General features: G+C 44.7%; 1 protein-coding gene across 1 annotated transcript in view; it reads left to right on the forward strand.

The window, feature by feature from the left end:
• Nucleotides 1–14,973, forward strand: part of LOC120050817 (dynein regulatory complex protein 11-like) — a 47,939-nt gene extending 32,966 nt beyond the window's left edge. The window contains exons 15-19 of the mRNA XM_038997348.1: nt 3,027–3,226; nt 6,499–6,585; nt 11,941–12,118; nt 12,620–12,858; nt 14,824–14,973. Of these exons, the coding sequence (XP_038853276.1) occupies nt 3,027–3,226; nt 6,499–6,585; nt 11,941–12,118; nt 12,620–12,858; nt 14,824–14,973 (854 nt within the window). The remainder of the gene's footprint in view (nt 1–3,026; nt 3,227–6,498; nt 6,586–11,940; nt 12,119–12,619; nt 12,859–14,823) is intronic.
• Nucleotides 14,974–15,472: the final 499 nt, after the last annotated feature.

Genomic DNA, 15,472 nt, shown 5'->3' on the forward strand with positions numbered 1-15,472 from the left:
CACCACTACCATCACCACCACCACTACCAACACCACCATCACAACCACCACCATCACCCCACCACCACCACTACCATTACCCCCACTACCATCACCACCACTACCATCATCACCACCACTACCATTACCCCCACCACCATCACCACCACCACCATCACTACCATCACCACCACCACCATCATCACCACCACCATCATCACCACCACTACCATCACCACCACTACCACCACTACCACCACTACCATCACCCCATCACCATCACCCCCTCCACCATCACTACCATCACCACCACTACCATCATCACCATCACTACCATCACCACCCCCATCACTACCATCACCACCACTAAAACCACTACCACCAACACCACCACCACTACCACCACTACCATCACCACCCCCACCACCACTACCATCACTACCCCTCACTACCACCACCACCACTACCATCACCACCACTACCAACACCAACACCACTACCATCACCATCACCACCGCCACTAACACCACCATCACCACTACCATCACCACCGCCACTAACACCACTACCACCACCATCACCACTACCATCAGCACCTCCATCACCACCCCCACCACTACCATCACCACCCCCACCACTACCATCACCACCACCACCACTACCATCACCACCACTACCACCATCACCACCACCACTACCACTATCACCACCACTACCATCACCACCACCACTACCACCATCACCACCACCACTACCATCATCACCACCACTACCAACACCTCTACCACCACCACCACCATCACCACCACTACCATCACCATCACCACCACTACCATTACCACCACCACCATCATCATCACCACCACTACCATCACTACCACCACTACTACCACCACCACCATCACCACCACCACCTCCACCACCATCACCACCACCACTATCATCACCCCCACTTCCACCACCATCACCACCACTACCACAACCATCACCACCACTACCATCACCACCACTGTCACCTCCACCATCACCACCATCACCTCCATCACATACTACAGTTTATTTATATCTGCACTGTGTACACACAACACTGCCTAAGCTTCCACCTCTTTTTATGAAATTAATCACAATAGGATATTGTTTTGTTTTGTTGTTCCCGGAACTTTATTCTCATTCTCACCAAGAGTTGGCTCAGTTTCAGCTACTCTGTGATGATTGAGATTCCTTAGAGACGGGTTTGGTTTTCTGAAGTATAAGCATTGGATACTGGAGGGAGGCTGGCTAGATGGTGTCCTTGGTGGAGAGATATCTCTGTGTACTCCCTTTGATAGCGATTCACAGCCAATTATCCAGACTGGCTGCTATCTCATTCTCAGGGGTGTCTGTTATTTTCACAAGAAAGTGACAACATTTGAACATGATAGTGTTCCTTCTTTTAACCTGTGTTTGACCTTATTGTTCAAGCTTCTACATTTCATCTCCTATGGAAAAGGACAAGTGCACGTTGCACTAGTCAATTGATCGGCTAATCTGTCCCAGATGGGTTAGAAGCAGGAAAGAGATCATCATTAGACCTTAATGGGAGGAGTAGTCTTCTAATCAGTGCTCATAGTGTACCTAATGAACTAACACTGTGACCTGATCTAACAGAGAGTGAACTAACCCAATAAACAGCCTGCAGCATAGAGAGAGAGAACAGAGGCCAGAGCCTGTTGCCAGCTATTGTAGATTTAATGAGTTCCGGCCAGGGCAGCAGGAGCGGGACTTCTTGGCTGGACCTACCCCAGGGACAGGAGGGGATTCCTGGGGATAAGGGTTACACGGCTGCACCTGCTCTGGGTCTCTGGGTCTAGAGGTTAATGGAGGGGTGTTGTGATTGGATGCGTTTACTCTCACGTTCTGTATCCTGGCCCTCTGGCCTCTGTCCAGCCTGGACTTTAAATACGGTTAGTATCAGAAAGCACACAATGCTGCACCCTCAGCCCAGCCTCACTGCAGCCTCACTGCATCCTCACTGCAGCCTCACTGCATCCTCACTGCAGCCTCACTGCATACTCACTGCATCCTCACTGCAGCCTCAGCACACCCTCACCCTCACCCCAGCCTCAGCCCACCCTCAGTCCAGCCTCACCCAGGCTCAGTCCAGGCTCATCCCAGCCTAACCCCAGTCTCATCCCAGCCTCAGCCCTAGCCCAGCCTAACCCCAGCCTCATCCCAGCCTCAGCCCCAGCCCAGCCTAATCCCAGCCTCAGCCCAGCCTAACCCCAGTCTCATCCCAGCCTCAGCCCCAGCCCAGTCTCATCCCAGCCTCAGCCCCAGCCCAGCCTAACCCCAGCCTAACCAGCCTCAGCCCAGCCTAACCCCAGCCTCAGCCCAGCCTAACCCCAGCCTCAGCCCCAGCCCAGCCTCATCCCAGCCTCAGCCTAACCCCAGCCTAACCCCAGCCTAACCCCAGCCTCAGCCCAGCCTAACCCCAGCCTAACCCCAGCCTCAGCCCAGCATCATCCAGCTGGGTAATTCAACTATTGTTTGCTGTGGTAGGAGGTTAACCTGTCTGAATCAGTTAATACCAGTTAAGCAGCACTGCTGCTGCTGAGGCCCTCAGGGACCTCACAGGGGCTACAAACACCTATAGTGACCTTCTGGCTCTGTTCAATCCGCATGGCGGACGTTCAGCTTTACGCTGTGATTGAAATTTAAAGACAATGTTCCCGCTTTAGACTGCATTCACCATAAACGCTGCATCTGTCGTCTCAATGGGAAATGACCTTTACATCTCTGTCTGGAATCTGTAACGCTTCAGCTTTCCAGACTGAATAGAGCCCTTAGTCTCACAGGTTCATAGTTGCTGCTGTGTTGTCCTACTACTAGTGTATTCACAGCTTGGCTCAGTGCAGTCTGGAGGTTACATTATACAGTCCTATCCTTGTCCGGCCCAGTTGCCATCAATGGTAAGAATTACTACCACCTAACCATCACCATCTATATGTTATTATCCTCTCTCTCTCTTTCTCGCTCTCTCGCTCTCTCGCTCTCTCCCTCCCTCCCAGGTTCCCAGTCCGTCCATCAGAAGGCTCCCCTGATGAAGACTCTGCTGCTGGCTGGTCCTGGAGGCGTAGGGAAGAGGATGCTGGTCCATGCTCTGTGCACTGAGACCGGGGCCAACCTCTTCAACCTGTCCCCCAGAAACCTGGCTGGGAAGTACCCCGGCAGGAGCTGCCTCCAGTACCTACTGCACATGGTCTTCAAGGTGTTTTCAATCTGCTACTGTACATAGTGATGAAGGCAGGAGTGATTGACAGACGTAGCCTGCATCAAAATGGTCACATGTACGAGGGTAGAGGTCATTGTCTGGTTTGATTCAGATAGTATATGCACACATACTGTATGCCCCACAAAAACACTTTGGCAGTGTACATGATTCAGTATCAGTGTTGTGAATGAAATGCCTGCTGGTGAAGTCGGGAATAATAAGCTGCACTATGAGCTTGATGTTGCTATGTGTTGCTATGTCAGCTTGATGTTTATCAGATCAACATAGTTGTCTATCGGTTAACACAGTTACTGTTCACGGTTCCCCTGTGACATTATGCACCACTGACTCATCTGAGACATGGAGGGGGGACGAGGGACATGAGAGAAGAGAGAGACATGGAGGGAGAGAGAGATTTGTCTTGCTTGGACACCTCTCTATGCAGCTGTCTTGAGAGGTAAACAAGTCAGGAGCCCATAGCCACTAGTGACATTGTTCTGAATCTCACCTGTCAGCACCTCATTGGTTGGCACCCTCTCTAAGTGCATTCTGGGATCAGGAGCGTGTCCTGACAGCACTTCCTGCTTGCTGAGACAGTGTTGGTTTCTAAAAGGCTTGTAACATTTGGGTGTGACTGCCTCCCTCACCCCAAGTTGTTTTTGTCAATGCCAGCCATGGAAACACTGCAAGTCCACAATACTGTTTCTCCATAAGCCTGTATGTGTCATTAACTAAAGACTTACTAGCTCTTCCTCCCCTATGGGACATAAGGCAACAATGAGCTCCTTCCAACGCTCTCTGTCCTTGGCCACGTGTTGTGCCTCGTGATACGAGATGTTCATCTTGGCCAGCTCGTCCGTCACAGTTCTGCACCAGGTATTCTTCTTCTCCCTGGTAGAGTCCACCGTTTTGGGATGCCTTGTTGCTCCATCTGGAAAACATGGCCGAGTCAACACATTCTGCTGGTCGTGATTTGATGTGATGCTCTGGCTTTTGGACTTCCTTTAGAGTTTGTGCTTGGTGATTTTATTTTGCCAGAAAATGCAGCAAATTCTTCAGAGGCATCCATTATGGAAGGCCTCAACCTTCTTCCTGTCCGCTTTGACGACTCGCCTGCATTCAGACCCATAAAACAGGATGGACTTTACATCGCTGAATTACAGAGACCATTGTTAATGTACTCTTTGACGACCCGCCTGCATTCAGACCCATACAACAGGATGGACTTTACATCGCTGAATTACAGAGACCATTGTTAATGTACTCTTTGACGACCCGCCTGCATTCAGACCCATACAACAGGATGGACTTTACATCGCTGAATTACAGAGACCATTGTTAATGTACTCTTTGACGACCCGCCTGCATTCAGACCCATACAACACGATGGACTTTACATCGCTGAATTACAGAGACCATTGTTAATGTACTCTTTGACGACCCGCCTGCATTCAGACCCATACAACAGGATGGACTTTACATCGCTGAATTACAGAGACCATTGTTAATGTACTCTTTGACGACCCACCTGCATTCAGACCCATACAACAGGATGGACTTTACATCGCTAAATTACAGAGACCATTGTTAATGTACTCTTTGACGACCCGCCTGCATTCAGACCCATACAACAGGATGGACTTTACATCGCTGAATTACAGAGACCATCGTTAATGTACTCTTTGACGACCCGCCTGCATTCAGACCCATACAACACGATGGACTTTACATCGCTGAATTACAGAGACCATTGTTAATGTACTCTTTGACGACCCGCCTGCATTCAGACCCATACAACACGATGGACTTTACATCGCTGAATTACAGAGACCATTGTTAATGTACTCTTTGACGACCCGCCTGCATTCAGACCCATACAACACGATGGACTTTACATCGCTGAATTACAGAGACCATTGTTAATGTACTCTTTGACGACCCGCCTGCATTCAGACCCATACAACAGGATGGACTTTACATCGCTGAATTACAGAGACCATTGTTAATGTACTCTTTGACGACCCACCTGCATTCAGACCCATACAACAGGATGGACTTTACATCGCTAAATTACAGAGACCATTGTTAATGTACTCTTTGACGACCCGCCTGCATTCAGACCCATACAACAGGATGGACTTTACATCGCTGAATTACAGAGACCATCGTTAATGTACTCTTTGACGACCCGCCTGCATTCAGACCCATACAACACGATGGACTTTACATCGCTGAATTACAGAGACCATTGTTAATGTACTCTTTGACGACCCGCCTGCATTCAGACCCATACAACACGATGGACTTTACATCGCTGAATTACAGAGACCATTGTTAATGTACTCTTTGACGACCCACCTGCATTCAGACCCATACAACAGGATGGACTTTACATCGCTGAATTACAGAGACCATTGTTAATGTACTCTTTGACGACCCGCCTGCATTCAGACCCATACAACAGGATGGACTTTACATCGCTGAATTACAGAGACCATTGTTAATGTACTCTTTGACGACCCGCCTGCATTCAGACCCATACAACAGGATGGACTTTACATCGCTGAATTACAGAGACCATTGTTAATGTACTCTTTGGTCACACTTTATTTGGATAGTCCAACTGTAGATGCTCTACAGATAGTTTGTTGATAGTATGACCATCTGTTATTAAGCAACTGAATATCTGTTATTAAGCAACTGAATATCTGTTGATAAGCAACTGAATATCTGTTGATAAGCAACTGAATATCTGTTGATAAGCAACTGAATATCTGTTGATAAGCAACTGCTTGCTAAGGTTACATTAGGATAAGGGTAAGGTTTAGAATAAGGATTAGGTTAAGGTTTATAATAAGGATTAGGGTAAGGTTTAGAATAAGGATTAGGGTAAGGTTTAGAATAAGGATTAGGGTAAGGTTTAGAATAAGGATTAGGGTAAAGTTTAGAACAAGGATTAGGGTAAAGGCTAAATTTAGTGTTAGGATAAGGGTTATGGTTAGGGTTATGGTTAGGGTTAGGGTTAGGGTTATGGTTAGGGTTAGGGCCAGAGTTAGGAGATACACTGTAGTTTAAATGTTACTGATAGTTCAGTGTTTGTGCGTGTTCTTTTGTTTGTGTGTTTGTGTGAGACTGATGTTTCTGCTGGTTAGACTGTTTGTTTGGTTGAGGTTACTAACTTGCCCGTATGGGAGAGAGTTGTTTGAACATTGGCCTTAATGTGTGAAATAAAGAGGTGAAGGTTTCTCTGTGTTGTTCTGCTGTGGCAGGTGGCTCGCCAGCTGCAGCCCTCTGTAATATGGATCGGCGATGCAGAGAAAACCTTTTATAAGAAAGTCCCCAAACTGGAGAAAGAGGTATGTTCTCTACACAACAGCAGCATATCTCACACCACTGTTCATCTCGGCAACAAAAATAGTCAATCAAATATTCGGCAAACACATATTTTTCAGTGGCAATTGACGAGACTATAACTGACTAAATAGACTCAGAAGAAACTGTAACTAAACAAAAAAGAAGAGACTAAATTATCTCTGTGACTAAAATCTGTTGGACTGAACAAGAGTTTTTGGACAGATTGAGAGCTTTTCAGCGATACGTACAATTAATATTAGCAGAACAGATGCCCAGTCCAGTTCTGTTCATGTGTGGGCAGACAGCCTCCGCTCCGGCTCCGCCTCCCATTATACACATTGCGCAGGCGACTCTGTTGCTTCCTCGTAGCTAACAGTCACCACCAGCCTTCTAGTTAGATACCACCCTTTGCCTGGTTAACAAACACAAGATGCTTTACAAAATGAAAAACAACAGCAGCATTAAGTTTAATAGTAAAACAACAGTCTAGCTATGTTTAACTCTCCCTTGAGTATAGAAACGTTTTGGAATTTGTAGTCTTGCTCAACACTCACACTTTCCCCACTGCATTTCATAGCCAGGTTCTGTCGCCGACTTCTAGCCAAGTCTCCCTCTTTTCCTCTGAGAAAATGGCTCTATTGTAGCCATTACCTTTCAAAAGATATGACTCATAATACCAGCGCTACATTTGTTTTCTTTCTGTCGTGGCGGGCCGTTCTACAACTAGGCTACTTGCGGACTCGAGATTAAGTGGATGGGCTACATCACTGGGTGAAACAGTCATTATCTCCCATTCAGAGTCATTAGCCCTGGTACTGTACTACTTCTGCATCTCAATGTGTCTGTGGAACGTTGATAACGATGACCTCAGAGTGACGGAGGTGCAACACATACTACTTTACCAATACTTTACATCTCTGTCTGTCTGTCTGTCTGTCTGTCTGTCTGTCTGTCTGTCTGTCTGTCTGTCTGTCTGTCTGTCTGTCTGTCTGTCTGTCTGTCTGTCTGTCTGTCTGTCTGTCTGTCTGTCTGTCTGTCTGTCTCTGTCTCTGTCTCTGTCTCTGTCTCTGTCTCTGTCTCTGTCTCTGTCTCTGTCTCTGTCTCTGTCTCTGTCTCTGTCTCTGTCTCTGTCTCTGTGTCTGTGTCTGTGTCTGCACTTTTCACTGGCTGTCCCTCAGGTTGTGGCAGGAGGACACATATTTGGCTGCCAAAACTGCACATTTTGGCTTTTCACCCAATAAATATTTGATTTTTTCTTCATATTTTATAGTTTCAAATCTTTGTATTGAATTATAGTTTTTGGAAAGAAATATTCTCTTAGGTCTGAGTATTTGTCACAGTGTAATAGGAAATGCAGCTCTGTCTCTACCTCTCCCCTGGAGCAGAGTGAGCACAGCCTGTCCTCTCTGGGCAGCCAGGTTTGTCTGTGACGACCGGTCTCTATAGCCAGACTGTGCTCACTTAGTGTACCTAGTCAGTGTTTTCCTCAGTTTTCTATCAGTCACAGTGGTCAGATAGTCTGCCACCATGTACTGTCTGTTTAGAGCCAAATAGCATTGAAGTTTACGTAGATTTTTTGTGGTTTCTTTCCAATAGGTGATATATTTTTATTTTTGTTTTGTGATGATTTGGTTGGGCCAAATTTGGTTGGGTCAGATTTTCTGAGTGCTGTCCTGAGGCTCTATGTGGTTGGTTTGTGTTAGTGAACTGGGCCTCAGAACCAGCTGGTTGAGGGGACTCTTCTCTTGTTTCATTTCTTGACATTGTAGAGCTGTGTGATGGAATGTTTTGGGGTCACTTGTTTTTCGATGGTTGTAAAATTTGATGGCTCTTTTTTCTATTCGAATGAGGAGGGGGTATTGGCCCAATTCTGCTCTACATGCGTTATTTGGAGTTTTTCTTTGCACTTGCAAAACTCTGCATGCAGTATTTCGATTGGATATTTGTCCCATTTAGTAAATTCATTATTAGAGAGTGGACCCCATACTTCACTGCCATATAGAGCAATTGGTTCTATAACTGATTGGAAAATTTTGAGCCAGATTCTAATTGGAATTTCGATTTTGATGTTCCTTTTAATGGCATAGAATGCTCTTCTTGCTTTGTCTCTCAGCTCATTCACAGCCATGTGAAAGCTACCTGTGTTGCTGATATTTAGTCCTAGATATGTGTAGTTTTTGGTGTGTTCTAATAGAACTGTGTCCAAATAGAATTTATATTTGTCATCCGGATTTCCAGACCTTTTTTAGAATATCATTATATGTGGGGGTTTTTCGGTTAACGGTCAGAGCCCAGGTCTGACAGAACCTGTGAAGATGATCTCTCTCTCTCTCTCTGTCTCTCTCTCTCTCTGTCTCTGTCTCTCGCTCTCTGTGTCTCTCTCTCTCTCTCTCTCTCTCTCTCTCTCTCTCTCTCTCTCTCTCTCTCTCTCTCTCTCTCTCTCTCTCTCTCTCTCTCTCTCTCTCTCTCTCTCTCTCTCTCTCTCTCTCTCTCTCTCTGTCTCGCTCTCTCTCTGTCTCTCTGTCTTTCTGTCTCTCTGTCTTTCTGTCTGTCTGTCTCTCTCTCTCTCTCTCTCTCTCTCTCTCTCTCTGTCTCTATCTGTCTTTCTGTCTCTCTCTCTCTCTCTCTGACTCTCTTTGTCTCTGACTCTCTCTGTCTCTCGCTCGCTCTGTCTCTCGCTCGCTCTGTCTCTCTGTCTCTCTGTCTCTCTGTCTCTGTCTCTGTCTCTGTCTCTCTCTGTCTCTCTGTCTCTCTGTCTCTCTGTCTCTGTCTCTCTGTCTCTCTCTGTCTCTCTCTGTCTCTGACTCTCGCTCACTCAGTCTCTCTCTGTCTCTCGCTCGCTCTGTCTCTCGCTCGCTCTGTCTCTCTCTGTCTCTCTGTCTCTCTGTGTCTCTCTCTCTCTCTCTCTCTCTCTCTGTCTCTCTCTCTCTCTCTCTCTCGCTCTCGCTCTCTCTCTCTCTCTCTCTCTCTCTCTCTCTCTCTCTCTCTCTCTCTCTCTCTCTCTCTCTCTCTCTCTCTCTATCTCTCTCTCTCTCTCTCTCTGCACTTGTGTGTGCCTGATGATATGTACAGTGCATTCAGAAAGTATTCAGACCCCAATACTTTTTCCACATTTTGTTACGTTACAGCCTTATTCTAAAATAGATGTTTTTTCTCATCAATCTACACACAATATCCCATAATGACAAAGCAAAAACAGTTTTTTTGACATTTTTGCTAATTTATTAAAGATAAAACACTGAAATATGACATTTACATAAGTAAAGACCCTTTACTCAGTACTTTGTTGAAGCACCTTTGGCAGTGATTACAGCCTTGAGTCTTCTTTGGTGTGACGCTACAAGCTTGGCACACCTGTATTTGGGGAGTTTCTCTCATTCTTCTCTGCTGATCCTCTCAAGCTCTGTCAGGTTGGATGGGGAGTGTCGCTGCACATCTATTTTCAGGTCTCTCCAGAGATGTTAGATCGGGTTCAAGTCCTGGCTCTGGCTGGGCCACTCAAGGACATTCAGAGACTTGTCCCAAGCCACTCCTGCGTTGTCCTGTTGGAAGGTGAACCTTCGCTCGGGTCTGAGGACCTGAGCACACTGGAGCAGGTTTTCATCAAGGATCTCTCTGTACTTTGCTCCGTTCATCTTTCCCTCGATCCTGATTAGTCTCCCACTCCCTGCCGCTGAAAAGCATCCCCACAGCATGATGCTGCCACCACCATGCTTCACTGTAGGAATGGTGCCAGGTTTCCTCCAGACGTGATGCTTGGCATTCAGGCCAAAGAGTTCAATCTTGGTTTCACAAGACCTGAGAATCTTGTTTCTCATGGTCTAAGAGTCATTTAGGTGCCTTTTGACAAACTCCAAGCAGGCTGTCATGCGCCTTTTACTGAGGAGTGGCTTCTGTCTGGCCACTCTACTATAAAGGCCTGATTGGTGGAGTGCTGCAGAGATGGTTGTCCTTCTGGAAGGTTCTCCCATCATCACAGAGGAACTCTGGAGCTCTGTCAGAGTGACAATCGGGTTCTTGGTCATCTCCCTGACCAAGGCCCTTCTCCCTCGATTGCTCAGTTTGTCCGGGCGGCCAGCTCTAGGAAGAGTCTTGTTGGTTCCAAACTTCTTCCATTAAGAATGATGGAGGCCACGGTGTTCTTGGGGACCTTCAATGCTGCAGACATTTTTTGGTACCCTTCCCCAGATCTGTGCCTGGACACAATCCTGTCTCAGACAATTCCTTCCACCTCATGGCTTGGTTTTTGCTCTGACATGCACTGTCAACTATGGGACCTTATATAGACAGGTGTGTGCCTTTCCAAATCAAGTCCAATCAATTGAATTTAACACAGGTGGACTTCAATAAAGTTGTAGAAACATCTGAAGGACGATCAATGGAAACAGGATGCACCTGAGCTAAATTTAAAGTCTCATAGCAAAGGGTCTGAATACTTATGTAAATAAGGTATTTCTGTTTTTTTCTTGCTTTGTCGTTATGGGGTATTGTGTGTAGATTGGTGAGGAAATAATGTATTTAATCCATTTTAGAATAAGGCTGTAACGTAACAAAATGTGGAAAAGGGGAAGGGGTCTGAATACTTTCCAGAATGCACTGTATGTAATATCTATGTAGGCTGAATTAAGAATTTATATGGCCAGATAATTGTTATATTTTCTTATATATATCTGTTGGTAGGATAAGTCTATGTCTGTTTGGTCACATAGAAGTCAGTGATGTATGTTTACTATAGGTTAATGAGGCAATGCAAATGTGATGTGGCTAAAATGTGACTATTATTAAAGGGCATTTAGTTGACTAAAATGGCCCACTGTTTTTGTCATTTTGACAATAACTAGACTAAATCATTATTCAATTGACAAAAACTTGACCAAAATGTAACAATATTTTAGTCAAAATGACTAAGACTAGACTAAATATTAAAAAAGAGTCCAGTTATTAGCACTGCTCAATACTAGCCCTCAACACACTACAGTGCACATTGACAAACAGTGTAATCAAGGGACTTGTTTTGACAATAATGTTTACATAGCAGATTGTCAAGTAACCTTCTCCATTATTTGATTGTTTGTGAATTAACTAAAGTGGGACCCACATCCACTGTTGGGTGACATGGGTTATATGAGATGACAGCTGTGAGAAGTTGAAAATGGGGACATCTTGAATTTACGAACAAGTTTATGCTGCCCTCATGTGGCTGGTCATAACTCTCTACCCCTCTTCCTTGTTCCCCCTCTCTCTCTCCTCCCTCTCTCTCTATCTCCATCCCTCTCTCCATCTCCCTCTCTCTCCTCTCTCTCCTCTCTCTCTCTCCACTTCCTCTCTTTCTCTCTCTCTCCTCTCCCCCTCTCTAGATGGAGCCCAAGCGTCTGAAGAAGGACCTAGTAAAGGTGCTGAAGTCCGTGAAGCCTGAGGATCGTGTTCTGGTCATAGGGACGTCCAGGAGGCCCTTTGACGCAGACCTCAAGCCCTTCTGTAAAGTCTATAGGAAGATCATCCTCATCCCCAGACCTGACTACGCCTCCAGACTGGGTGGGTTATCTATAGTAGTCTATATTGGTTTATATTGGTTTATAGTGGTCTATAGTGGTCCGTATTGGTCTATATTGGTTTATAGTGGTCTATATCGGTTTATAGTGGTCTATAGTGGTTTATAGTGGTTTATATCGGTGTATAGTGGTCTATAGTGGTCTATAGTGGTCTATAGTGGTTTATGGTGGTCTATAGTGGTTTATGGTGGTCTATAGTGGTCTATATTGGTTTATAGTGGTTTATAGTGGTCTATAGTGGTTTATAGTGGTCTGTAGTGGTCTATATCTAGGCCACCCTGATAGCTATGGACAGACAGAATCTGTGGAGCTTTCATTCCCTAAAGCCACCAGGAATGAGTTGACATGAAAAATACTGGTGGAATGAATTCATATGATAGGCCCACCAGTAAACATGCATCTTTTCAAATAAAATGTTGTATTCATTATCCACTTCTGGTTTGAACTCTAACCTTTCTACCCCTGTCTGTGCTGTGTCCTCCAGTGCTGTGGAGGGAGCTGCTGTGTGGTGGCGGTGCTCGCCTCACCCCCAGCCTGGACCTGAGCTCCCTGGCCAAGGTGACAGACGGCTACACCCAGGGCCACATCCTGCAGGCTGTGAGGCTGGTGCTGACCCCTCGCAGGCTGGCCCAGCAGACTACCAGACCACTGACCGCTGAAGAGTTCATCCCTCCACTGGCCAGACAGGACCCCGTCTACAAAGAGGAGGAGGAGGCCTTTAAGGTTCAGTAGCATCAATCAATGAATCACCTTTGATTTGCATAAATCTTTTTTACATATGTTTATCACCAAAGTGCTCAGTATAGCCTTACTCCCACAGAAAGGAGGCGACAATTGGAAAGCTCCTATGTAGGAGGAAGGAAGGAGGTGTTTTGCCGTTATAACAGTTCAAATGGTCCTCTGTATCTCAGCTGGTAGAGTATGGTCCTCTGTATCTCAGTTGGTAGAGTATGGTCCTCTGTATCTCAGTTGGTAGAGTATGGTCCTCTGTATCTCAGCTGGTAGAGTATGGTCCTCTGTATCTCAGCTGGTAGAGTATGGTCCTCTGTATCTCAGCTGGTAGAGTATGGTCCTCTGTATCTCAGTTGGTAGAGTATGGTCCTCTGTATCTCAGTTGGTAGAGTATGGTCCTCTGTAGCTCAGTTGGTAGAGTATGGTCCTCTGTATCTCAGTTGGTAGAGTATGGTCCTCTGTATCTCAGCTGGTAGAGTATGGTCCTCTGTAGCTCAGTTGGTAGAGTATGGTCCTCTGTATCTCAGTTGGTAGAGTATGGTCCTCTGTATCTCAGTTGGTAGAGTATGGTCCTCTGTATCTCAGTTGGTAGAGCATGGGCCTCTGTAGCTCAGTTGGTAGAGTATGGGCCTCTGTATCTCAGTTGGTAGAGTATGGTCCTCTGTAGCTCAGTTGGTAGAGTATGGTACTCTGTATCTCAGTTGGTAGAGTATGGTCCTCTGTATCTCAGTTGGTAGAGTATGGTCCTCTGTATCTCAGTTGGTAGAGTATGGTCCTCTGTAGTTCAGTTGGTAGAGTATGGTACTCTGTATCTCAGCTGGTAGAGTATGGTCCTCTGTATCTCAGTTGGTAGAGTATGGTCCTCTGTATCTCAGTTGGTAGAGCATGGTCCTCTGTAGTTCAGTTGTTAGAGTATGGTCCTCTGTATCTCAGCTGGTAGAGTATGGTCCTCTATCTCAGTTGGTAGAGTATGGCGCTTGCATCTTAGGATAGTGGGTTTGATTCCCGAGACCACACGTATGTAAGAAAGTAATAATATGTAAGTGGCTATGGTTAAAAGCGTCTGCTAAATGGTATATTATTATATTAAAAACATGTTTTGCCTTTGTTGTGCTGATTGGTCTACATCTATTATCATAATCAGATAATCAGATATGAATTCAGTATTATTACTATTATCATTATTTTATTATGAATTCAGTATTATAATCACATATCTTTTCAGTATTATAATCAGATATCAATTCAGTACTATAATCAGATATCAATTCAGTACTATAATCAGATATCAATTCAGTACTATAATCAGATATCAATTCAGTATTATAATCAGATATCAATTCAGTACTATAATCAGATATCAATTCAGTATTATAATCGGATATCTTTTCAGTATTATAATCGGATATCAATTCAGTATTATAATCGGATATCAATTCAGTATTATAATCGGATATCAATTCAGTATTATAATCAGATATCAATTCAGTATTATAATCAGATATCAGTTCAGTATTATAATCAGATATCAATTCAGTACTTTAATCATATATCAATTCAGTACTATAACCAGATATCAATTCAGTACTTTAATCAGATATAAATTCAGTACTATAATCAGATATCAATTCAGTACTTTAATCAGATATCAGTTCAGTATTATAATCAGATATCAATTCAGTACTTTAATCAGATATCAATTCAGTACTATAATCAGATATCAATTCAGTACTTTAATCAGATATCAATTCAGTACTATAATCAGATATCAATTCAGTACTTTAATCAGATATCAATTCAGTATTATCCGATGAACTCCATATATACATTTGAGAGTCATGCTCCAACAATCACCACATGAGGGTGCTGTGTTCCTACAGTTAGGAAGGAAATGTCACTGTATAACAGGTTTTATTTTCTCCGACTGTGGATTGATGGCTGTGAATGTGTTTCCAGATGTGGTACGGCAAGACACCTTTGGGTAAGAAGAGGGCACGGGCGGCCAAGGCCATCGAGGAGGAGGGAGAGTCGGGCAAGGACAAAGACAAGCGGGGCAGTGGGAAGAAGACAGGGAAAGAAGAGAAAAGCAAGAAGAAAAATAAGTAAATGCCAAAGACAAAAGATATACGTCGTCAACATTAGGGGGTATACAGATAGGGACTTTCAGGGGATGTGATTTACATTCCTACTTCTTAGATATGATGGACGATACATTTACTACCAGTCTATGACTGTACATGTCATGACAACAGTATAACGGTAACAGTCGATCATGTTATGATCATAATGAAAAAGGTAACTGTTTATCTTGTATGAGACCAGATATAAAATATGTAAAATAAATCATTGTTATCGCAGTGTAAATATTTAAGATGCAAATAAGTGTTCTTGATTTTAGTCCAAATGCATCACAGCAGTATAATTTCATGAGATTCTATTGAGGGGATGTTTATTTTCAGTCTCTGACTATTTTGACCATTAGAAGCTAATTAGCCTTGTTGATGAGCGCTGAGTTGTTTAACTGGGGGCTCTGAGCTGCAGTGGGAGTGGGGACGTACTGAGACTCACAAACCCCCCCAAATACACCCCGTCGCAGCCGAGCCCC

Source organism: Salvelinus namaycush, chromosome 7, assembly GCF_016432855.1.
Source record: "Salvelinus namaycush isolate Seneca chromosome 7, SaNama_1.0, whole genome shotgun sequence".
Taxonomy (NCBI): domain Eukaryota; kingdom Metazoa; phylum Chordata; class Actinopteri; order Salmoniformes; family Salmonidae; genus Salvelinus; species Salvelinus namaycush.